Here is a 25,342-nt window from a genome sequence, read left to right on the forward strand (position 1 = left end):
TATTTTTAACAAATTATAAAAGTAAATATTTGAAATTAAAAATTATATATAATAATAAATGGTATTTTTTTCTTTTATTACATTTTTTTTGTTAATCCAGAATAATTTTTACCACTAAACATTAGAATAAGTCATCATAAAAATAACTATTTCTATTATATTTTATTAACACAAGATAATTATTTTATTTTTTCTTTATTCTATTCCTTGAACCAAACATATTTTAGGATATAATAACATCCAACCCTAATCTACGAAATGAATGCCCACGCGGTTAATTGTTAAAATTTAAGCCTAAGGAGTATTTTTACTTAACGTCAAACCACTAGGTATATTTATGCAATTTATTATTTTAAAAAAAATTCATTAGACAAAACTAAATGGTAAAAATTATTTTTTTGTAAATTTTCAAAATAATGAATATTTTTAATTCTTATATCATAAATTATCGTTTATACAAATATTAAGATTATTTTACATAATTTATATTATTAAACTGAATAATCCATCGATTGAAATCATTGATCCATTGATACAAAATCTTGAATGGGTCATTATTCAGTCCGGTTTTGAATTTAAATATTGTTATTTTACCGATTTAATTAAATTCAAACAAAGTTTTCTCTTTCTAAAGAGAAGCCATGAGTAAGGTAATTTATTCAACCTATTTTATGCTTGCATTGAATTTACTTGTTTGCTGCCTAAACATATACAAGTTTTTGCATAAATTGCTAAAATGTTACTTATTATCATTGAAATTTGTTCACAATTAGCTATAGAAGATCTGAGTTTAGTGTTTTATTTTTTTTCATGCCAAAAAAGAATAAATGGAAAAAATAATAATTACTAGTATAATCTATCCATCATGTACAAAAAAAGGATATTTCTACTATTGTTAGGAAAAACACACTTTTTTATAAGAAAAATTTAATAATTGTTAAATTCACTTTTTAAGAGATGGACAAAACTTTCCCCTTTAATTTCTTATTTTGAATAGATTTCCGTATGGATATAAATAGGCTACAAATGATTGTGATATACAGCTAAAACGGCTAATCTATGATTAGATAATGATAAATTCAATGAATTTCTTTGCCTTTTCCTTTTCAATAATTTGAAACAGAGCTAAATATGAATAATTTTCCTTTTGAGATTTAGTGGTCCTAAGCAAGCAAGCAATCATCCATTGTATTATCAAGCTATTATACTTAATTTGCCTTACAAAACCAAAGTATATTATTAATCTTGTTTTTTCCGGTATTAATTGAACAACAAGTTTAATGGAGCATGGCCCTTGTACGTGTGGTAGAGATGGGATGTATTCACTAATTTTTAACATAATATCTAGAAAAGTTATTACACTGTTCAAAATTTTTTAAATAATTTGTTATTTCATTTAATAAATTTTTATATTTTTTATTTTGAAATAAATAAATTTTTATAATTAATTATTAATTAATTATCTTTAATTAAAAATATCACTTATTATTTATATTATGTGGTGTTGATGTGACATGTTTGTATATTATGGTGACTGATGACGTGATATGATGACATATCTAATGCTCTTTTTACTCTCCATGTTAACATTTAACGTTACGTTGGTACCATGTATACATAAAAATGATAAATGATGTTTTAACTAACGATAATTAGTAAATTATTAATCATAGTTTTATTTTAGAATAAATCATTGTTAACATATGTTGTTCTAAAGAAGAGGTCATACGTGTGCACAAACGCAAATATATTATATTTTTTTTTCTAAAATTACTCGGTTAGTAATCTAACAAATCTAAATTGACATAAAAGGCCATATCATCTCTTTATTATTTGATGCTACTGCTTTGCATAAGATTTTTAATTAGAGGTTGATAATATCATGATGCAAATTGCATATTCTAATTAATATTTAAATTAGAAGACGTCTACCACAAGATAATTAATGGAATTATAATGACAATGAGAATGGAACTTAACGAAAGTGGCATTATGGTGGGATTTTTTATTACGAATTTATTACTCAATTATATTTAAAAATTTAAAAGTAAAAAATGATTATCTCATATTAGATTAATGGATTAGTAAAAATGAATCTAGACAGAAGAAGACTCGTATGGGGTGATGTACGGATATATGATAGCATAATGAAGGAGGACATGATTCTGAAGGACTTGATTGAAAGTTGAGATAGTTTTAAGAGGGGGAAAATATAAAAAAAAAAAAAAAAGAAAAAGGGGAAAAGGGGAGGGGAGAAGAGAAGAAGAGTCCTTGAATAGAAGAAGCCCGCTCTTGTTTCGCTTCAAAACCCTACCCATTTTGCCATCTCTTTCTCTCTCTCTCTATGGTTTTTGTCATTTTCATTTCTTTTTTAGTCTTTTGAAAAGAAGAAAAAGAAAACAAACTTCGAAAACCCAAAAACCCCACAAACGCCACTTCCTTTTCACCCTCACTCCTTTTCTCTTTCTTCCCTTCACTGTCTCCTGTCCGAGTGAGAAAAGCAGCCAAACCCCATTGTTTCTCGAACCCAAAATAAACCTTAGAACAAGAAAAACTGAAAAGCCTCCATGGATCCTTGTGATATAACCAACGTCTTGTTCTGCAAAATCAAAAGTTTAGACCCAGAAAATGCTTCAAAAATCATGGGTTACATCCTTATCCAAGACTTAGCAGACAGGGACTTGATGCGTTTAGCCTTTGGTCCTGAAACCCTTCTACAGTCCCTTGTTTTCAAGGCTAAAACTCACTTAGGACTTTCTTCGAACTCTTTCTCTACTCCTCCTTCTCTGAACCCAATCTCAAGACCTAACAGCTCCAACTCCAACAATTCCCCAAACCCACTTCCTCAATCATCTCCTAGGCTCATTCCTAGAAATGGCTTCTTGGAATTTTCCAAGAAGGTGCCTTCTTGGTCTTCCTCTAGTAGCCCAAACTCAAGTCCTTTCCTTTCTTATGAAAATATCCGCTCTGCGTCTGTCTTAGTTCCTCCAACGACTGGGGATAACAACACTGATTTGATTGATGAGAATCAAATGAGTGATTATTTTTCATTCCTGAATGATTCTTCCTCGTCTAGGAATGAGGACTTTGTTGGTCATAGAAGGAGTTTTTCAGCAAGTGATGCATGTTTTGGGACAGCTGAAGAAGCTGGTGGATTTGGTGGTATTGTGGGTAGTTACAAGCCTTGTCTTTATTTTGCTAAAGGATTTTGCAAGAATGGTGATAATTGTAAGTTTTCACACGGTGTTGGTGGTTTAGCAGATAATGTTGATGTTAATGGAGTTATTGTTGGTTCACCTAGCAAAATGGACCTTCTTTATCATCAACATGAGGAAATGATGAGAATGAGAGCAGCTCATCAGCAAAGATTGGCTGCTGCTCAGTTGATGGCTGGTGTTTCTTCTCCCTTGGCGTATGAAAAAAGCATGAATCTTCTCTTGCAACAGCAAACTGATGCCCAGAGGTATATTAGAGATTTCCTATTTTGTCTCGTGCTGCCTTACCTTTCTTTTTTTTTTTTTGGCTGTCATGTATAAGGCTCTTAATTTTTGCTCTAATCTCGGGTTTATTTTGGTGGCTATGGGATCCATAAAGATTTCTGCATTAGTGTTTGTTTTGGTTTTACATAAAATTTACCCAAAAATAAATTATATATTATCTATTTGACCTTTCTTCGTAGTTTTGCTGCTATGAATTAGTTTCTTTTAGTCAGTTTTTATTTATTTATTTTTTGTGGATTACACGTTTCCTGTTGGAATAGTACAGACATCCAATTGGCCTTTGTCTTTGTTTTTTGATGCTGTGATGCATAAAGTTCATTAATTTGATTTTAGCTCAGCATTGGGGTTTTGTATTTATGAATTTTGTTGGTCTTATTTTGGTGGGAGTATTGGTTAGTTTAAAAACCATAGCATAGCATGGGCACAGGCGTAGCTTGCTTTTTGCCAAATTAAAAAATTTAATTTGGTACATTGTGGTGTGGTGCAGAGCTGCTGCACTGATGTTGGGTGAAGAAATTTGCAAGTTTGCCCAGAGCCGATCTGAGAGGAATGATTTTTTGACAATGGGAATGGCAGAAAAAGCTAACTCGGCTTCAAAACAGATTTACCTGACTTTTCCAGCTGAGAGTACATTTAAAGATGAAGATGTTTCAAACTACTTCAGGTATCTATTGCACTTCTAAACGGTCAGGCATTTTTTTTCTCTGATCATATATGCGGTTCTGGATTTATGTTAAGTCAATGCATGTTGTTGAGTGGGGAGCTGCATTTTGAATTTTAAGTGTACCATAGAATTAGTTTTGATGTTGCAATTATAATTATAACCATGGCTATGGTGCTGCTTTCCATGGCATGCAGTTTGGCATCCTTACTATAATGGTTACGTGGTGCCTTACAGAAGCTGTGATCTATATGTTGTACTAGAATCTGCAATTACAGCTGTTTTCACCATGCATGTCAAGGATTATATCAATTTAAAATGTTAAGGGGGTAAAGAGTTCTGCTTTTAATTGTTGGTTTGCAGTGGGGACAAGTAATTTTACATGCTAAAAGAAGATTGACCTGGTAAAGTTAACTTTTAATGCTTGCCTTGTGGTTTTCCTTTTTTACCCTTCATGTGCAACAGCAGTTGAACTGTATTAACTTAGTCTTATACTGATAATATACCTAGTGGCTGAAAATCCATGGTGGATTTGATCTAGCCTTGAAGCCTGCTGCCTTGTCTAGCTGTTGCATTAACTTTGATAGAGTCATTTGTATCTTCGTAGGACATAATGGGCGACTTGGCATGGTATCCTTTTCAATTAACTATAGTAGCTAAATACTTTTTTCTGAATACCTGACCATCTATTTGCAATGCACCATACTTAATTGCTAACTACTGTTCATCTCCAGGTAAATGTTTATCCCATTATTAGATGTATGATATTGGAAGATATGCTAAGAGTAACTATCCTAAACACAATTTAATTGCTGTTGAACTCTGCAGGTAAGGAGGGGATAGTCAATTAATATGATCCATCTAGAAGCAAATTATTACAAAAAGGACATGCTAAATTTTCAATAGTGCTTGTTAAAGTAGAAGGACTATACAAAGTATTGGAGGCATATTTCAATGGACTTCACATTTTTTCTTTGATGCATGTTCTTATTTTAATATTTACTGGTGGATAAAAATCTTCAAAAGGAGACCACCCGAAACTTGGCAAAACTCAGTTGTCAATATATGCAATGCTTCATTGTGTCTATTTTAGTTTTGTTCTAGAGGATAAATGGGACGTTAAAGAACAATTTTGTGTTCAACAAGGAAATATGAGTTGGAAGATTTACAAGTTTGGAGAGGCAGTCATCTTACTCCTAAGAGGGATCAATGGTTGAGCAAAGTCAATTTTACATCACATATAAAGGAGCAGTGTGCTAAGGTTACCCGTACTCAGCATATTAGGAAAGCATTTTATAAGAAAATCTGTTTTTCTTATGAAAAAGGAAAGGTTTGGGGCTGCTGGGGTTTTTGGTGGACTTGGTCAAACCTACTTTGCTTGCTTCAAAACCCTGCAGCTAAGCTGTATGATAAGCATGGTGGTGGTGAATGGACAAAATATACAATTCTGTGGGTCAGAGATGGGTATTGCTGGATATACGCATTTGTAGGAGAAGCAGAATTGACAATTTATTTGACTGAGTCCAAATACTGTAACTTTACTATGAAGGTTGTATTGCTATACCATAGACATAGGGTTTTGACATTTAAGGGGATTGAGAATATTGCATTTATTGTGGTAAAGTAGGATTTTGAGCAAAGGAACCCTGCCTGTATATCCACTTGTACTTAGCTGAGGCTTCCATATAAATTTATGTCATTGTCAATTGCTCGATTCTTTTGTTGCAAAATTCTGACAAGGACCTACCAAAGTGGTTTTAGTTGGAACAAAAGTTTATAAATTTTGTAAGTTTTAAGTTTGTGTATTTAATTTAGTTTTCCTGTATCTTTTAAAGCATGTTTGGACCAGTGCAAGATGTGAGGATCCCATACCAGCAAAAGCGAATGTTTGGTTTTGTTACTTTTGTCCATCCAGAGACTGTGAAGCTTATTTTGACCAGAGGAAACCCCCATTTCATTTGTGATTCACGTGTGCTTGTTAAGCCCTACAAGGAAAAAGGAAAAGTTCCTGACAAGTATGGCATCTTCTCTTGTTTGCATTTTTATCTTGCATCTTGCCCTCATCCTGCGTTAATTATATAACTGCTAATGGAACTATTGCAGGAGGCAACACCTTCAACAGCAATTTGAGAGGGGGAACTTTTCTCCATGTTCAAGCCCTTCAGGGCTTGACTCTAGAGAGCTGTATGACCATCATGTTGGTAAGCAAACAAACAGGCATGGCTTTTAGTGGGGTTGTCTTTTCATGTGGTTTTTTGGGTGAAATGATAGGAGGGAACGGAATGTTTAAAATGACCTTTTCTTTTGTTTTATTTATTCTTACTTTAGAATTGAGGTTCTTAATTTCTCTTTATATACAGGGGCAAATATGGTCTACGATGCACGTGAGATGTTGAGAAGAAAATTGGAAGAGCAAGCTGATGTCCAGCAAGCTATAGAACTGCAAAGGAGAAGGTTCATAAATTTGCAACTTCCAGATTTCAAGAATGATGGTATTCATCATCATCAACGCAGCCTTTCTGTTGGTGCTTCTGTTTCCTTGCCTGCTTATTCCCATGCCAGTCAAAATGTTCATCCATCTGACAGCATTAAACAAGAAGTCTCAGAAGGTTAGCTAATCAGACTCAGTTGTTCTATCTCATTTATTATCTTTTTCCTGGATTGTGTATCTGACTTTGGTATTTTGTGTCTGTGAATGTGTGGATGAGTTTCCTTTTCTCTTGTTCAAAAAATGGAAATATAATCCAAATAAGTTGTCCAATCTGTTTGAGCTTGTCAAATCCAGGATTGGAAAAAAGCTTTGCTGTGGTTGATTTTCTATTATTTCTTGTGGCACTAAATGGTGATAATACAGCTGCTGCTGTTCCCTTAACAATGACTGCTGCTGATCAGGAAGAAGTGAATTCTGCATGTGTTCAGAAAGGCGGAGTTGGAAATACCAAAGATTGTTCCAACCCTGAAGGGTATGATGTCCCTGAACAACATGGAACTTAATTTTTGAAATTTAGATAAAACTTCCCAACAAGTATAGATACTATATTTCTTATTTTTATTCAAATCTTATTATATGCTGCTGTCTCTGGGCTTTTCTAAAGTCAGTTGTCTTCTAGTTGTCTTCCTCATTTGTTTTTATTTCCGTTTCTTTTATAGATGTCATGAAAGCAGTGTAGAGCATGCACTTCCTGATAGCCCTTTTGCTTCCCCTACAAAATCTGCTGGGAATCACCTCTCAAATTTTACTGCTTTGGTGGAAGTAAATGGAAGTCCCGCTTTATGCGCTACTTCATCTTCTGAAAATGACCTATCGTTGCCCATCATTTCTACTAGCGACATGACCTCCATTTAGTTATCCACTTCTTAATGCCAAGGTACTATCACTACTTTAACATTGTTATACCTTGATCTCTCCTGCTATGATTATCAGAGCAGACGGTATGTTATTGTAATTGAGATTTATTTACATTTTCTCAGGTTTTATTAAGGGCATGAAGGTAATGATCTGTAGGAAATAAAGGTAAGCACGGTCACTCGGTCAGAACTCAGAAAGGACTAACCATAATTTATGAACGTATATTTTTTGAATTCCAAGTCCAATGTCATCCCTATAATGTTTTGACATAATAGTTACTGATGCAGAAAAGTAGAGAAGCATATACAAGAAGAATCCACTAGATGTGTATAGCCAGATTATACAGAGAAGAGTAGATCCGTAGAGAATATTGCAAGAAGATCATCATCATCTTCATCAATACATTACTACTAACAGCAAAATGCATATTGGATACCAAAAGAATAGATGAACTGATTTTTGAGTGTAGGGCTTTTCTCTTTTCTCCTCTACTAGTGTATTCCAACAGACAAAAGCAGAAGAAAGTAGGGATAGTAATTTATTTCAGTGTCATGTATGCATCTTCTTTTAACCGTTTGTGATAAAAGCATTATGTAAAGCTGAACTGTATGAAGAGACTTTGAAGTCAGAAATGTGTACATTAAACACAGCATTTGTTGGGAAGTTGAACCTTGAGAAGGATAATGCGTTGAAGGCTGAATAATTGAGGGGAGGGGCAAGATTGGGGGAAAAAAAATCAGAAGATGGGGTTTGGTAATATTGGTGTATTATTTTATGTTAAACTTTGATAATTATGTTGTTGTTATTAAAGTGAAGAATGTTGGGTTTAGGAAAGTTGGTAAGAAAAAAAAAAAAGCATGCCCCTTTTTGCAATCAGTATCTACCACGGGGCACTTTGTCTTATATGTTTAGGTCCACATGCAAGGTTAGGGTCACTCTATCACATGGGTGCTGACATTTTATATATGGAATCAGGGTGTCACGCTCCTTTCCTTTTCATGTTACAGGTCATTGGACTGAAATGTTTTAGTTTTTTATTATTTTTTTTATTGCTGGAGAGTTTAAAATTTTTGATGATGATGATGATGATGATGATGGTTCTACTTCAGCTCAGTTGGACCTTGTACTGCAAGTGCTTTTAAGTCACCTTTGCCAGATATTCTCAAGTTAAAAGAAAAGAAACGAAAAATCTTAAAAAGAGTACCAAAAGAAGTGTACTGTGGGGTTAATTCGTGCCTGCCAATGCAAATGCATGCTTATTTCATGGAAAAGTTCTTAAATCCATAATTAGCACACATAACATACCAGAGACATAAAAAATGAAGAAGGTATTAGTAAAATTAGTGCTTTTTGATTTTATAAAACTTGAAAATATAAAAAACGAATGAGGAAGAGAATCACGTGTGAGTAGTAGCCTTAGTAGTTAGTAATTGTGTCGCCCTTAGCGCTTCAAGAAGAAAATGTGTAGGGTGCTTCTAAAAATCTCGCATTGGGAAAATACAGGAGTTTTGGGTGACTTATAAGTGATGACGTTGTATATCTCATCAGGTTAATTTTTTGGAGAGAGAATAATAATTTTGTAACAAGTGGTATTAGAACAAACTCGACTATGACTCGATTCCACTTTAAGCACCTCCAAGAAAGGCACGCAGGGTGGGCAAAGACGACGAGGACATTGCTGGTGCTTCTAAAATTCTCACATAAAAAAAGTAGAGAGATTTTGAGTGACTTATAAGCGGTGACATTGCATATCATACTAGGTTAACGTTTTGAAGAAAGAATAATGACCCGTGACAATTGAATTTGGTTGTGAAGTATTTGTTTCCAACATTAGCATAAGTCATTGAACCGCTATTGTTCGAGTGGTAAGCTGACCATTGTCATCAACATCTCATGTTTCACGCAACGCCATTCACTCCACTCTGCCTATGATGTTACCGTCTCTGATTACTGACGTAGTTTTAATTTATATAATAATAACTAGTGCACTTTTGTTTAATACTTAATAAATGTCCTCCTTTTTTTGTTTTTGTTTTGCAAGAAAATTTTGTGGACTAGGAACTGTTTGTTTCCCAATTATTGATGTCATTCATAGGAAGAATCTTGTACTAGGAACAAAAATAAAGGGGCATATATTCATGGATAAGTTTTGAGCAATTCCCACTAGACTAGTATGGGATTTGTAAAAGCCTTGGTCACACTTTTAATTTGTCCCCTAGGAACCTAGCTACTTATTTTTGCCAACTTGTAGTCTTTCATCACTACGCATTATGGCAGCACACTTTTTAGACAACATCAGTGTTGTTTGGAAAGTCTCCTTTGGATATATGGTGATGAGACAGAAAAAGGTGTTAAGGAAAGAAGGGAATGTTAGTGCTTTGAATCTATTCTCTTATTATACATCTCCATCCTGCTACCTACATAAATGCAAGGACAGTACATCGTTTAAATTCGTGATCTTTTCTACCTTATTTGCCAGTTTTGTTTGTCTCAGTTTCTGTCATATTGCACATTTATATATGGGTGTGAAATAATTAGCAGAGAATTTATAGAAATAATTCACTGTTTGAAGGCTGGCAATTGAGCCCTTAGACACTTTGTGCGTTCCAAATATTGATGCAGTAATTCTTTATTTGTTGGGCACATGCAATGATTCATAAAACAAAATCACATATATTATATATATATATATATATATATATAATTGTGATATTTACAAAGATATATTGATATTCCAGATAAAATATTTCGGATATATATTGTAATTCATAATTATGGTTGGTGCACCTCGTACTAGGATCATTCTTTCTATGCATTATTTTGATTTGTATTTACTTGTAAAAATATTGATTGGAAAGGGCAGTAGGCCACCTTAATTAGTTGTTATCTCTGCCTTTCCAAGTGATTGTTCAGATTTAAAGCAAATAATTATTTGGGGAAGTCATAGATGCTTAAAGAGTCAAGTCCAAATTTCTCTTTTCCAAATAATAAAAAGAAAAAAAGATATCATACCTATACCTTTTGATGAGTTGTTAGGTGGAGACAATGTGCATATACATGGAATCTTTCCTTTCTCAATGTTTAACAGCTGCTTTAGCTGGTAATGAGTCTGCTAAACTTGAAATTAAGTGGCAAACTCAATCATCCAAAGTTAACAGATGAGACGATGCATCAAAAGAGAGTTTATTAAGATTTCAAGTTTCCATTCTCCTCAGCCAAATCATCACCCACAACCCCATTTATGATAATACTTTCTCAAGGTTTAGCAGGCCAATTGACCTTACTGAAATCTACCAAGCTTCACCCTTGATAGATTTATTTGTAAAATTTTACAACTTCACAATTCATACTACTGAAACACAATACATTCATTTGTTAAATTCTGTAATGAAAATGGTAAATCCTGGCTCATGTATCGTCTAATACTTGAACATCGGAAAACAAAAGAAAGAAAAAGGTAGAGTCGAAGTTGGACATGATGAGTGGAACGAATTGAAGCTAAGCCCAAAGCCATCCAACATGTACCAAACAACCAAGCAATCAATCAATCAATCATGACAAAGACTAATGTGAAAAATTTAATCATGACTTGCAGATATGGGAAACTTGGCGTCCAAGCCATTTTAGGCTGATGGCCCCTTTTCCATTTTCCATCTCTTCAAAGATAATTTCATCGTACGCCCGAATAACTCCCGAAAATATCCCATATGTAGGCAACAAGCCAATGCATAAAAAGCAAAAGCCCATTCAGTGTTCCATGAACCAGGATTGCCATGTAATGAGCCCAAAAAGTGTTCCCCAGTCGAAGAAAAAAGACAACACATAAAGTTGCTCCTTGTTTGCATGAGATCAGCTTGCCTGGAAACATGCATGTTCATGTCTGTTGTAAAGCAACACCCTAATATTCTGATTCTTTGCATAGTACGACAGAGAGGGGAATGTGAGGACCAGATAGACTTTCACGTCAAGGGCTCAGCAAATCTCTGTACCAGAATCCACGGCTTCGATATTGTTTCCATCAATGGAAGATGCTCTTATCATAGCTTTTGTTTTGATTTGCAAAGCTCTGCTTTGGCATGTGTCACCTTCCAAGTTTCACCTTATATAAAGTTGTACAAGTTCTTCCATTGTTACACAACTGCATTTCACCGTGAAGGGGCCACCAACAAAGAAAAAAACGCTGCATTTCCTTGGATATATGTAAGACAATTGGATTGACACAGTAAAGGTTAGTTTATTCTGCATTGTTTACTCAACTCTTGCAGTTCTTGCAGTTTTTTAGAGGACAATTAGGTGCTAATTAAGATTTATGTTGCATGTATTAACTACTTAATCTTACTTTTGTGTTTTGTGTTAAGCAATCATATGTTTAACAACTATAATCATACTGTCAAGTTTAACGTATCTGGAAACCTGGCTTTGTTTCCAAATGGAGTCCACCAAGGTGACCGTGTTAGTGATGTGTCCAATTTTGGGCCCCCAGTTTGACACGTTGGCGACATGCGTCAGCGTTATTAGTACTGATCTAGCTCTTAAAACTATGTGATTTTGCAAATGGTTTCTTAATTCTTACTTTCCTTAATTTATTGTTGTTTCTCTAATTTAGTTATTTTTATTTCAGTCCTCCCTATCCATTTTGAGGTAATTCTAATGCTTCCCTCTCTCAAAGTGGTGGTGTGCATTTGTTTATGTAGTTGTTCATTCATTCATTACTTTGTTTTGCATTAACCTGATTGGTGGCTTGAAGTGGTTGTATCAGTTTTGGGTTTGAACCTGACTGCAGCTTTAACAAACAGTTAACGCCATATCCAGAAATCACTAGATTTAGTGGATTCACTGTTTTTCCAAGACTAAAAAGATTACCATCATACACTGCATTTCTAGAAACGAAGATTTTCTCGAAGTGCATGATTTTGAAGGAGGAGAAACTGTTCTTGTTTGTGCTGGTGTTTATTCAACAAAACTTTTTTCAGTAAAAATATTTCCTGATTGTACTCATTGCCATAACTGAATAATCAGATCTCTGCATGCAGGACTTAGCACAGGTTGAGTACTCCATTGATTCATGATTTCGGTTTACTCTGTCTGCTTATTCAAAGCTGTTCTTTATTTATGTACATGAATGGATTTCTTTTAACAGGTTTGATTGCATCACCACATAGTTTTTTGTACAAGTAGAGTAGAACTTTCATTGTAACCTGTAATTCCTCTTAGTTCTCACATTGCTCCATTCAAATTGGAGCTTTGATTCGTTTACAGAGTAAATTACCGGAGATGTTATCCAAATGTTGTAGATTTTAATTTCATAACACTGATAGTGAAAGCTAACAAATTCAAAGTAGATATCAAATCTGAAAAAAGGAACAAGTGGAAGATTCTACAAAGGGAGTAGTACAATTCTCATTTGTGATGGAAAAAGACAGAAATTCTCATAAAAGATTAGAAAAAACTACAATGGGAAATTCTAAGAATATGATTAGTTAGGTTCCCCATCCATGAGATTTCTTCTTCGATCCTCATTATTCTCTTCTTTGGAGGAGTTGAACTAGATAAATGAGTCCTGGAGAAAACATGTGATAAGAAGGCATTAGCCAGGGATTAAGAAGCATTTACATATGAAGCGTAGCGGTGAGAGGCATTATAGGAAAGACCCTGACAATAATATTTCTGCAGGAATCTGTAAACATCATGGAAGGTAGCAGTGGCAGCTCCTACAACCCTCCAGGTAGCAAATTCTTACAACTTCTTATCAGTTTTTTTTCCTCTACAGGCAGATTTGACAAATATAACCAACATTCCCTTAAGAGAAAAGTTATCTTGCCTTAGATAGTTGAGGCATTTACAAACTAGTCACTTAGAAAGAAATTCTGATAACTGAAAAATGAGCTCTCATGCTTTTCTCCAAATGTTGTCACGCAGCTCAATTACTTTTTCTTTTGAACTATTTGAAGTTCGCTGTTACTTGGTTCTCTAAACCTTTTAGCATAATGCTGTCCACCCTGCATTTTCACTTTTGTATAGCAATATCATCTACCTCCCGGTAAACAAGGAATCTTTTGGAAGACAGTCTTACCCTTGAAGCAACTCTGAAACATATCAGAATCATAGTAAAGTCAACCTTTGGGCTTAGAAGAGAACCAAGGTTAATGATACTTTCATAATGATCATTTAAGCTTTTCAAGAAAATTCTTTTTAATGTAATCCGTACATACCAAGTTGGGGTTAGATCCCTTCTGTTTCCCCATATCATGCATTTTATTCTTTTTGACATCGAAGTAACATCTGATTCACAATCTAGAATGGAATCAAATAACGTTATACCAACTTCAATTATTAATTAATTACATTATCAGAAACAACCTGTATAAAAGTAAGTTGTAGAGTAGCTACTAAGAATAGCTTATAGTAAAGCTGTTGTTTTTGGGTTTTGTTTATCTGAATTCTGAAACACCAAACTCTCTTAAAAAGCTTTAGCCAAACCAGTATCGGAGTTGGAAACACTGCAGAAACAGCATGAGGAGAAAACATTAAAGATCCAAGAGCTCAAGAGACAAATTGAAACTGTGAAGCTTCAGCTGGAGAAGAAGAAGAAGAAGGATATCCCAGATGCGAGAAAAGAAGCTTTCCATAACCTGAGCGAGAAATATAACAGCCTGAGAGAGGAATACAATGCATTGTTGGCTGAAAGATCAAGGGAGTAGAATTAAGCAAGTGGCTTCAGTTTCATCTTGGAGGTCTGGAATATGCTACCGTACCGAGTTGACATCTTATGCATTAGAAACTGTTAATATGCTTTCTCGTACGTGAACATTTCATGTTTTGTTTAGTCTATTGTTCTGTTTAATTTCATTGCTCTATAAGATATCTAAATCAATAATATTTCAGTCATCTTTCATTATCAACAAGATTAAAAGCATAGATATATAAAATTTAAATTACATGCATTGGATCAACAAGAACTAATGAACTTATTAATTAAGTATTTTTTAAGCATGTTAGAAAATAAAATTGTCTCATGATTCCAAAAGCAAGGGTCACGATCCCAAAACCAAGAGTAACAACAAGGGAGATTATCATATAGAATCACGCTTGGTCTTGATCTGAATTCAACCGGTTTGGTCTCAGCGTAATAATGTCATCACAATTGCAGCCGACTTTTCCATTGTTAGCGGATTCTTTTGGTCTATCCAAAGTCACATAGACTCACATGCTGCGCAACATCTTCTTTGTTTTCGAGCGGCAACTAGCAATGTTGAAACTTCTTGTGCTGGAGCTCATGAGATTGAAAGAAGACACAATTTGAAGGCCGTGGTTTGAAAATCACTCTCAAACAAATCAAGATAATGTCTTACGCATATTTGACTTCGAAGTGACCTTTATCTACTGCTTTCTTCAAGTAGCGTAACCCTGACTTTGGTTTCCCCTTGTTAAAACAATGATCATCTCTTTTCTATGTAATGCTTCAACACTCTTGACATCTTTGTATATTTTAAGAAATATTTTCTCACTTTTACAGGGACAAAGTTGATATTCGCCATCGAAACATTAATTCTCAAAGATTTGATAATCATTTGATGCTCAAAGAAAAGCCCTGCAACTTATTTGAACATTGACGAAATCAGTAACCGAGCTGGTGACCACATGCCTAAGAATCTCTGCCAACATCTCTCTTGGAAGAGACTTGATATTGCTAGATTTTTTCGTCCTAACCTACAATGCATTAACGTGGAAAGAAGTTAAGAAGAAAGCTAGCTATATATGGGAAGGGAATTAGAGGTGGATTCGATAATTGTTAAGGATTAGGAAAAGGAAATCCTATCTTACCAAGGATTAATGCAACGCTAAGTTTTCCTATTTATTATTGGCAGCTGATTCTATTGGTTTTTTTTTTTTATTTACCTAAAACATCCAATAATTTTAATTTCAATACAAGTTTGCAGGATTTATGGTCCAGTAATTTCTTTTTTAATTTTAAAAGATTTTTCTGTTTTTGGTCAAAAAACTGTCGAACAATTAATATTTTTTTTCCTTTTTGCCCCATAATTTTCCAAACACAATTTTATGTGGACTATAAATATTATTCTGTAAGATTTTCTATCAGGAATTCAAAATATATGTATATATAATACTTTTTCAAAGCTTAGCAGGCCAATTGAACTTACTAAAATGTACGAAGCTTCACTCTTGATAGATTTATTTGTAAAATTGTACAACTTCATAATCGATACTACTGAAACACAATACATTCATATATTAAATTCTGTAATAAAATTGGTAACTCTTGGCTCAAGAATTGTCTAATACTTGAACATCAGAAAACAAAACAAAGAAAAGGGTGGTGGAGTCGAAGTTGGACATGATGAGTGGAATGAATTGAAACTAAGCCAAAAGCCATCCAACATGTACCAGCCAAGCAATCAATCGATCAATCAATCGTGACAAAGACTACCTAAAAATTTAATCATGACTTGCAGATATGGGAAACTAGGCATCCAAGCCATTTTAGGCCGATGGCCCCTTTTCCAGGATTTAAAACGCACCCCATTGTCCTTCTCTTCAGAGATAATTTCATTGTACGACCCAACAACTCCATAAAATATCCCATATATAGGCACCAAGCCCATGCATAAAAAGCAAAAGCCCATTGAGTGTCCCACGAACCAGTATCGCCATGTAATGAGCCCAAAAAGTGTTCCCTAGTTGAATAAAAAACACGCACATAAAGTTGCTCCTTGTTTGCATGATATCAGCCTGCCTGGAAAAATGCATGTTCATGTCTATCGTAAAGCGACTCGCTAATATTCTGATTCTTTGCACAGTACTAGAGAGAGGGGGATGTGAGGACCAGATAGACTTTCACGTCAAGGGCTCAGCAAATCTCTGTAACAGAATCCATGGCTTCGATATTGTTTCTCCAGCAAAGGAAGATTCTCGTATCATAGCTTTTGTTTTCATTTGCAAAGCTCTGCTTTGGCATGTGTCACCTCCCAAGTTTCAGCTTATATAAAGTTGCAAAAGTTCTTCCATTGTTACGCAACTGCATTTCACCGTGAAGGGCCCACCAACAAAGAAAAAACGCTGCATTTCCTTGGATATATGTAAGACAATTGGATTGACACAGTCAAGGTTAGCTTTTTTTTGCATTGTTTACTCAACTCTTGCAGTTTTTTGGAGGACAATTAGGTGCTAATTAAGATTTGTGTTACATGTAGAACTTTAATTGTAACCTGTAATTCCTCTTAGTTCTCACATTGCTCCATTCACATTGGAGCTTTGATTCTTTGACAGAGTAAAAATATTAATTATTATTATTATTATACAAAGATTAAATCTATATTTTTTTATAAAACACGTGGACTAATTGCATAATTTGATCATTTTTATTGATAATATGAAGTTCCAATCTTTCATCTTCTTATAAAAAAAAATATTAATGTACATATAAAAATTTTATGCTTCCAATTTCATTTTCCAACTTGGAAACACTACAGAAACAGCATGAGGAGAAAACATTAACTATCCAAGAGCTCAAGAGATAAATTGAAACTGTGAAGCTTCGCCTGGAGAAGAAGAAAGATATCCCAGATGAGAGAAAGGAAGCTTTCAATAACCTGGGCTAGAAATATAACAACCTAAGAGAGGAATATAATTGTTGGCTGAAAGGTTAAGGGAGCAGAGTTACGCTCAGTTTCATCTTCCAAGTTTGGATTATGCCACCGTACATGAGTTGCCATCTCACACATTAGAAACTGTTAATATGCTTTCTCATACGTAAACATTTAACTTTTTTTGTTTAGTGTATTGTTCTGTAAAATACCTAAATCAATAATATTTCAGTCATCTTTAATTAATTTCAAAATCAAGTACTTGATCACAACTTCTACATCGGTAAATTTAATTATATTTCCAGTATATAATTAAAAGAATAGATATATAAGATTTAGATTACATGTACTGGAGCAACATAGACTGATGAATTTTTTTTAACCAAGTATTGCCTAAGCATACTGCAAAATAAAGTTGCTTCTCGATCCCCAAAGCAAGAGTCACAACAAGAGAGGTTATCATGAAGATTGTTGCTTGCTTCCCATGCTTGATCTCGATTTGAACTCAAACGGTTTGGCCTTGGCGTAATAATGTCATCACAAATGCAGTTGACTTCCGCATTATTAGCAGATTCTTTTGGCTTATCCAGGGACACATATATAGACCCACATGCTGTGCAGCATCGTCTCTCTTTTCGAGCGGCAACTAGCAATCCTAAAACTTCTTGTGCCGGAACTCGTGAGATTGAGAGGAGACACAATTTGAAGCCCTTGGTCCTTAAACTCATCTCCTAGACAAATCAAAATAATATCATATGCATATTTAGCTTCTACGTGACCTTTTTCAACTGATTTTTTCAAATAACGTAACCCTGACTTTGATTTCTTTTTGTTAAAACAATTAATCATATTTTTCCCGTATAATGCTTCTGAATTATTGACATCTTTACATTTTTTTAAAAAAATTTTCTCACTTTTATACCAAAGGACAAAATTGATATTCGTCAGAAACATTCTCAAGGATATGATACTCGTTTGATGCTCCAAGAAAAGCCTTGCAACTTATTTTAACATTAACAAAATCAATAACTGAATTGGAGGTTGCATGCCTAAGAATTTCTGCCAACATCTCCCCTGGAAGAAACTTGATATTGATAGATTTTTTCATCTTCATGATTCTCAAAGTAGCTAGTGTCAATCTAAGCCCGCAATGCATTAACCTGGAAAGAAAGTTAAGAAGAAAGCTAGCTATATATAGGAAGGAAATTAGAGGTGGGCTCAACAATTGTTGAGGATAAGGAAAAAGGATATCCTACTGAACCAAGGATTAATGCAACTTTGAGTTTTCTTTCTTATTATTGACCGCTAATTCTATTGGTTATTTTTTTTTTTAGGTAAAATATCCAACAATTTTAATCCCATTACAAATGCACAGGATTTACGGTCCAGTAATTTTTTTCTACCTTTAAAAGATTTTTTTCCATGTCAGGTCGGACTAATTACTATTTTTTCCTTTTTCGCCTCCAAATAATACACTTTTACGTGGACTATCAATATTATTTTATAAACTGTCATTGAAGTTTTTGAAATTTAAATTTACAAGTGGAGTTAATATGTTTCACTTGTCTATTTATTTGTTATATTAATTTATTATTATTTTTTATTGATTATATACTTTAAGGAAACCTATAACAACTTTAAATACCATCTATGGAATTTAAATTTGAGTATTTATATTCACATAAACAATCAAAATTTTAGAGTAAAAAAATTAAGTACTTATTCTCATAAATCATCAATTGCAGAAATGTCTGTATACTTATTAGTTCAATTGAATTATAAATCTATCAATAATTAATTACAATCAATTAATTTCACTTAATAATTTAATTTATAATTCCTCCAAAGAAATTAATTTGTGAAAAAAATTTACATTAATTAATGGTAACATATTGTGCAAAAAGAAATAGAAAGGAAAAAAGAAAAAAAAAAAGGAAAGAAATGGACGGAAAAAAAGAAAGAATGAACAAAAAAAAATGTTGTTTTAACAGTGTCCCATGAGAGTGAGAGTCAGTGTTATGGCAGCAGTGACTCTTCCAGACCCTTCTTTAATTTTATCTAATAATTTATTATTATTATTATTATTATTATTTGGAATCTTAAAATCATTTGTAAAGTGTTGCAAAATAGTTTACTTAATAACTGAATATAAATCTTGAAATATTTACATCTCAAGTTCACGTCTCATCATGTGTGAGTTAATAAAATCTAATTTTTATATTATTTAATTTTATTTGGTTGTTTGTTTATTGATTTATTTCATAAATGTACTTACCGAAAGTTATTTCATTGCTAATGCAATTGCTTCTGATAATAACCTCATAAAAAAGGATATGAAAATAATTTTTTAACAAGAGAAATATTCATGAATCTTTGATTTCATGGTAAGTATAAATATTTCTTATTCATAGTATAAAGTTCAAATCTTTGTCTTCTTATCATAAAAAGGTTAATACAGAAAATACTTGTTTATTTTTAAAATTAATTAAAATGAAAATTTGCTTTCATCAATAGGAGAAAATAATGAATAAATTTTACAAATTTTTGCCTAGAAGACAAATTGTGCGTAAACATATTAAAATGTCTACCTTGAAATTAAAATTAAATAAGTAATAGGTTTTAATTCAAATTGGATACATAAATTACCCAATTTTACATCTAGCTTTTATTATTATTATTTTTTGGATTACGAAATGATGGATATTGTCACATTATCCTTTTATTGAAATTAAATTTTAAATAAAACTTGTATTTTAAGAGAGAAGATATTTGTGTTGAATTAAGTATTAGGCATAACTTGATTATATCATTCAAAATTTTAATCCACATAATTTACATATAAGAGTACAAGACGAGTATTCAAATTTTCTTATTAATACTAGTAAACATAGATTAGACCTATTACTCCATAACTTAAATTTGATTACAATATATGCCTTGTCTAATTTATGAATATTTATCGAACAAATTGTAAATATATTTATATAGATCAATAGGTATCAGGGGAAACTCAAAGATATTCACAGTAAATTGAACAAATGGATGCCAAAGGAGAAAAATAATAATTAGTAAAAGCTGGTGCAATTTTATTCATTTAAGAATAAATAAACAATATAAGGCTGCGTTATTGTGAGGTAAACAAATAGCAGCAGCAGCAGCAGCCACAAGTTCGTAAACTTGCTAAAGAATGTAAGACCATACAAAAAATGAGATGAACCTAAACATTTTCATAGGAAGCTTCAATACTAATTCCGGTGTTGTCATAACTAAACGAATTTGATTGGATACTTGGGCTGCTTATTAGGGGAGAAGAGGCCGAAATGGCGCTCAGTTTCAGCAGGACCCTTTTGATTCTCATCAAACATTGCAAACAAATAAGTTTCTATAGGTTTTCCAGGCCTCTTTGGGGTTCCATTCTTAACATGTTTGATCAAATTCTTGTAGTAAGTGCTTGCATTTTCAACTGTTGCTGCGGTGCCTCCAGCAGATGGCCAACCACTCTCTGAGACTACGATTTCCAAATTGGCAGCTCCTATTTTCTCAAGAGCAGAATACAAAGAATCCAATGTTGCATCAAACAGATTCTGATACCCGGATGGTCCATCTTGCACTACAACTCCCGGAGATGTAAACAACGCAAAGCCAAGATCGATGTTCTTCGTGTCACCGATGTAGCTGAAGTAGGTATAGATATTGGCAAGTAGAGGTGACCCATTGCTTGCTAAGAATTTGATGATTGGTATTATGTAAGGACGTGCAGCTTCACTGAACAGCCCTGCCGAGGGAGGGTAAGAATTGCCCAACAAAGTTGGTTCAACTGATGTAGAAACCTTGATTTGTCCTTTTAAATTTGCTGATACCAAAGCATTGTAAATGTTCCGCATTGCAGGCAGAACAAATTGTGCTTCCGGATCAGTTGGCTTTACTTCGTTTCCGACAGAAATGTAGCGAAATTTGACTGCAGGCGAGAAGGATACTATATTTCTTTTAACAAAATCACTTGCAGCTGAAGGATCGGTAAGGGACTGAAGAGCAGCATTCGGGATACCGAGGATTAGTTGTATGTTTGTTCCTTTGAGGGCTTGGAGAGTGAACTGATTTGGATCATAGATTCTCATTGCTCCAATGCCATTGATTTTGTAGAAATTTACAACATCTTGTTCAGAGGGCAAATCATCGGCAATTCTTCCATTACATACGCCTATGGATGGTGCACCTAAATATCACACAGAATCAAATATAATCAATTATAAGCTCTAATATCTGTAGAACACCCTTTCTGTCTTGTGTTTTTTCAAGATGAAGTCATGGCATGGTAAACATGCATGAAGTTATGCTAGGAGCTTTGGAACTTAAGCCCCAACGATTGGCAAATAAAGGGTAGTGTCAGACAGATAGTAGTATATGATTTTATGCAAATAGAAAAGTAGTGCTTTTAATTATTTCCTCAGCCCCTAATCTTTTGGTATTAATATCATTTTTCTTGGCCACAAAAAATCATATCTCCTGTCATGTTGAGATTGACTGAAACACAAATAGGACAACTTTAGTGTCAGTTTTCATTGCATACATGATGGATATGGAATTAAGCAATATAATGAGAAAGAGAGAGAAACGAACCTGCTGTATTCTGGCCATTGGACATTGAAATTGCAAAGAGTAGAAATATGGCAACCATGAAAGTTTTATTACTTGTTGCAGGTAGGAAACCCATGGAGAATAAATAGAAGATACAAAAAAACAAGAAGAAGAAAGAAATTGTTTTCCAGCAGAATTACTGTATCTGTACCTTCCAGCTGAGTTCAAATAAATAAATATTTATAGAGAGAAACAGAGAGGGAGAGAGTTGATGAACCCCTTTTATTGCTCCTTGATTGTCTAACTGGTTATTTGAAATTATTAAGATATGACATGATTACTGTGTTACAAAAATTGAGTTCCCTCAAATCAAGGGAGTTTGAAATAAGACTGGAGCAATCCGAATTAAATGATTGAAAAACAAAACTCAACGCAATCAGAATTTCCTTTCCCTTCCAATATATATTCCTCCCTTTATTAAATGTTGTGGTTCCTATATATAAACTCTATATATGACTATGTTTAGTAATGTTGCTAATGTAAACACAATGTATATACGGAGAGGTTTGCGTAAAACCAAAAAAGGGATCCAATTTCACTCATGTTATTTGCCTAATTGATACTCTGTGCTAGTTACCTGCTAGGCTGCTACATCTCAAACAAGTAAAAATAGGATTCGATTATCTTCTCTGCATTTTCTTACACACAGTCAGTCAGTTGAGGGGCTTAGCCTTGGAAACAAATGGTCAGCTGAGGCCTTCAACAAGACAAGAAAATTGTTGATAAGACTTCAAGAATTGCTTAATGGTTGATAATGGAAAATCAAGCTTCATGGCCCAACTCTCTCTCTCTCTCTCTCTTTTGAGCCTATGTCCATGTGTTGACAAAAAGGAAACCATAAAAAGGGACTGCAGTTGGTATAATTCAATGAATTTGGCTTACTGGTATATGAAGGATGCCTCCATTTAGTTTCTTTAATTCACATTTATCTTATTAGGACTTTGCTCAGTCTCTTTTTTTCTTTTTTTTTTTCTCTTTTTTGAAATGCTACCTTTGATAACAATAAGAAATTCAGAACCCTAAATTAAGCAAACTTCATCAAGACATAATACCACTCAAAATCAATTTAAATTGGCAACAGATTTTAAATTATTTTCCTTATTCACCATTATCTTATTAGAACTTTTCCCAGTCTCTTTTTTGTGTATGTGTGTGTTTTTTAAATGCCAATTTTGATAACGATAAGAAATTTAGAACCCCTAAATTAGGCAAGCTTCGTTCTAGACATAAAACCACTTGAATTGAATTTAAATTTGTAACAGATTTTTGAACTATTTTTGCTCCATTTTTATTAGAAAATAAGACAATAATACTAAAGTAGTGGAATTAAGAGCTTTAAGACAAGGGAGCACAAGCTACGGTTCTCTCATTAGCTCTCTCAGCCAAAACTATCTGATGCTTTTGGCTGTTTATTGGGGAGGAACAAACCACAGTGTTGCTCAACCCCTGCTTCCTTCTCTTTTTTCTTTTTTTTTTTTGAATTTAGGAAATTAAATGCTCGGGTGCTTCCTTCTCTTTATCTTGCCCTTTTGTATTTAACTGAAACTGATTTTATATTTTGGCTGTTTATTAGGGGAGAAGAGGCCGAAATGGCGCTCAGTTTCAGCAGGACCCTTCTGATTTTCATCAAACATGGCAAACAGATAAGTTTCTATAGGTTTTCCAGGCCGCTTGGGAGTTCCCTTGTTAACATGATCGACCAAATTCTTATAATAAGTGCTTGCATTGTCAACTGTTGCCGCGGTCTCTCCAGCAGATGGCCAACCACTCTCTGACACGACAATCTCCACATTGGCACCCTCTGCCGCCTCTACAGCAGAATAAAACGCATCCAACGTTGCATCAAAAAGATTTTGATACCCGAGTGCGCCATCTTGTACCACAGTTCCCTGAGCTGTGAACAAGGCATAGCTAGGATCGATGGTTTTTGGGTCACTAATGTAAGCAAAGTAAGTGTAGATATTGGCAAGAAGTGGTGCCCCAGTGCTTGCCAGGAAGTTGATGATTGGTGTTATGTAAGAACTTGCACTAGCACTAAAAGAGCCTGCTGAGGGAGGATAGGAATTTCCTAACAAAGTTGTATCCACTGATGTAGAAACCTTCATCTGACCATCTAATTTTGCTGACACCAAAGCATTGTAAATGTTCATCATTGCAGGGAGAACAAATTGAGCTGCTGCATCAGTTGGCTTTACTTCATTTCCAACAGCAATATAGCGGAATCTAACGTCTGGTGAGAAGGCTACTACATTTTTTTGGACCCAATCATTTGCAGCTGAGGCAGTGGCAACGGATTGAAGGTCACCATTTGGGACACCAAGGATTAGTTCTATGTTTGTTCCTCTAAGGGCCTGGAGAGTTGCTTGATTCGGATCATAGATTCTCATTTTCCCGATTCCATTTGATGTATAGAGATCTACAACTTCTTGTTCGTTGGGCAAATTATCGGCAATTCCTCCATTGCATACGCCTATGGCTCCTGCACCTAAATTACATAGAACCATATATAATCAATTAGCTGAATCTGATCTCTACGATGAATATTTTTCCACTATTATTCATTTCACTTTTCATTTTAGTGTACATCAGTTATGAATTTAAAACGAAACTAATTTCCCGATCTAGATTTCACATGAAATCAGTATTGGCGAGGTTATCATCTAACAAATAACAAGGAAAAATTGTTTGTGTAGATTAATTGTATTAACATGCAATCGTAGATTATTGTTTTCTTTTCTGGGCATGGCGGTTTGTTTAAAGAAGAAACTGAGACAAGACATAGGGTAATAAGGATGTATCAGGGAGCATAAAATCCAGCTTTGATATATAAATAGATATGATCCTGTGGAGCCTGAAGGACTCGTTTACATAAATCTGTGTGTCATGTGCCCTCCAAGATAGCAAAAAATGGAGGACTCATACAAGCCTTGGCCAGCTTGGGGGCTTACGTTTATCAATTTGTTATACTATATCATTTCTCATTTCTTTTGGCTTTAGGCTTTATCAATTGGTTGTTATCTTTTATTTTACTTTCTTTTTTTTGGGATACATGGTTATCTCTAGGGTATGCTTGGACCGTTAGTGCTAGTATTAGCTTGACGTCAAGCTAGACCGTCTATCATGCATATGTTGGTATGAAGGAGATCATTGTCAGCATCCACACAAAAGAAAATTTCCTCAAACTTCTCACTGCCTATACACGTACACACATTTACAAACAATACGCAATGAAACGATGAGAAATGGAGAGAATCAAACCTGTTATGGTGTGGCTGCAGGATATGAAAATTCCTAGGATTAGATATGTGACAACCATGAAACTTTTGTTACTTATCGCACTTAGGAAATCCATGGAGATCAAGTGGGAAAGAAAAGGAGCCCAAATGTATCGTTTTCTTATAGAATCACTCGTCTATCTATTCTTGTCTATTATATATAGAGAAATTTACCAACATTTCTGCTAATGATTAACCCCTTTTTATTGCTCTTTGATTGCTCAGACGTGGTTAATGGAGTAATACTAAGATACATGTGATATGATTATATAACGTGTGATGAGAATTGAAGTCGTCAGCACATTTGATTTGTC

General features: G+C 34.1%; 2 protein-coding genes and 2 pseudogenes across 4 annotated transcripts; 1 reads left to right on the top strand and 3 right to left on the bottom strand.

Moving 5' to 3' along the window:
• Positions 1-2,321: 2,321 nt before the first annotated feature.
• Positions 2,322-8,516, top strand: LOC18589895 (zinc finger CCCH domain-containing protein 55-like). 2 transcript variants are annotated; one of them, XM_007015071.3, is made up of 9 exons: positions 2,322-3,463; positions 3,988-4,164; positions 5,997-6,176; positions 6,265-6,362; positions 6,522-6,770; positions 6,998-7,124; positions 7,312-7,529; positions 7,633-7,675; positions 7,798-8,516. In XM_007015071.3, the coding sequence occupies exons 1-7, from the start codon at positions 2,568-2,570 to the stop codon at positions 7,505-7,507; spliced, it is 1,923 nt and encodes a 640-aa protein (XP_007015133.3). In that variant the 5' UTR covers positions 2,322-2,567; the 3' UTR covers positions 7,508-7,529; positions 7,633-7,675; positions 7,798-8,516. The 2 variants fall into 2 exon arrangements, with proteins under 2 accessions (XP_007015133.3, XP_007015132.3); XM_007015070.3 differs by having other exon boundaries at positions 7,016-7,124.
• An 8,934-nt stretch (positions 8,517-17,450) lies between these two features.
• LOC148760984 (putative F-box protein At1g67623) lies at positions 17,451-18,271 on the bottom strand (annotated as a pseudogene).
• A 2,110-nt stretch (positions 18,272-20,381) lies between these two features.
• Positions 20,382-21,829, bottom strand: LOC148760985 (glucan endo-1,3-beta-glucosidase pseudogene; annotated as a pseudogene).
• A 1,459-nt stretch (positions 21,830-23,288) lies between these two features.
• Positions 23,289-25,105, bottom strand: LOC18589899 (glucan endo-1,3-beta-glucosidase-like). 2 transcript variants are annotated; one of them, XM_007015075.3, is made up of 2 exons: positions 25,012-25,105; positions 23,289-24,238 (listed from the first exon to the last, which is right to left on the bottom strand). In XM_007015075.3, exons 1-2 carry the CDS (start codon positions 25,103-25,105, stop codon positions 23,289-23,291), a joined length of 1,044 nt encoding a protein of 347 aa, XP_007015137.3. The 2 variants fall into 2 exon arrangements, with proteins under 2 accessions (XP_007015137.3, XP_088665487.1); XM_088809361.1 differs by having other exon boundaries at positions 23,289-24,229; positions 24,988-25,105.
• Positions 25,106-25,342: the final 237 nt, after the last annotated feature.

This window comes from Theobroma cacao, chromosome 9, assembly GCF_053813885.1.
Source record: "Theobroma cacao isolate CCN51 chromosome 9, ASM5381388v1, whole genome shotgun sequence".
Classification (NCBI taxonomy): Eukaryota; Viridiplantae; Streptophyta; class Magnoliopsida; order Malvales; family Malvaceae; genus Theobroma; species Theobroma cacao.

Coding starts and splice junctions, on each gene's coding strand:
- LOC18589895 (XM_007015071.3), top strand. CDS start 2,568: ATGGATCCTTGTGATATAACCAACGTCTTGTTCTGCAAAATCAAAAGT. Junction 6,363..6,521: donor GCTGTATGACCATCATGTTG/GTAAGCAAACAA, acceptor CTTTATATACAG/GGGCAAATATGGTCTACGAT. Junction 6,771..6,997: donor TAAACAAGAAGTCTCAGAAG/GTTAGCTAATCA, acceptor TTCTTGTGGCAC/TAAATGGTGATAATACAGCT.
- LOC18589899 (XM_088809361.1), bottom strand. CDS start 25,105: ATGGATTTCCTAAGTGCGATAAGTAACAAAAGTTTCATGGTTGTCACA. Junction 24,230..24,987: donor GATTCTCTCCATTTCTCATC/GTTTCATTGCGT, acceptor TAGGTGCAGGAG/CCATAGGCGTATGCAATGGA.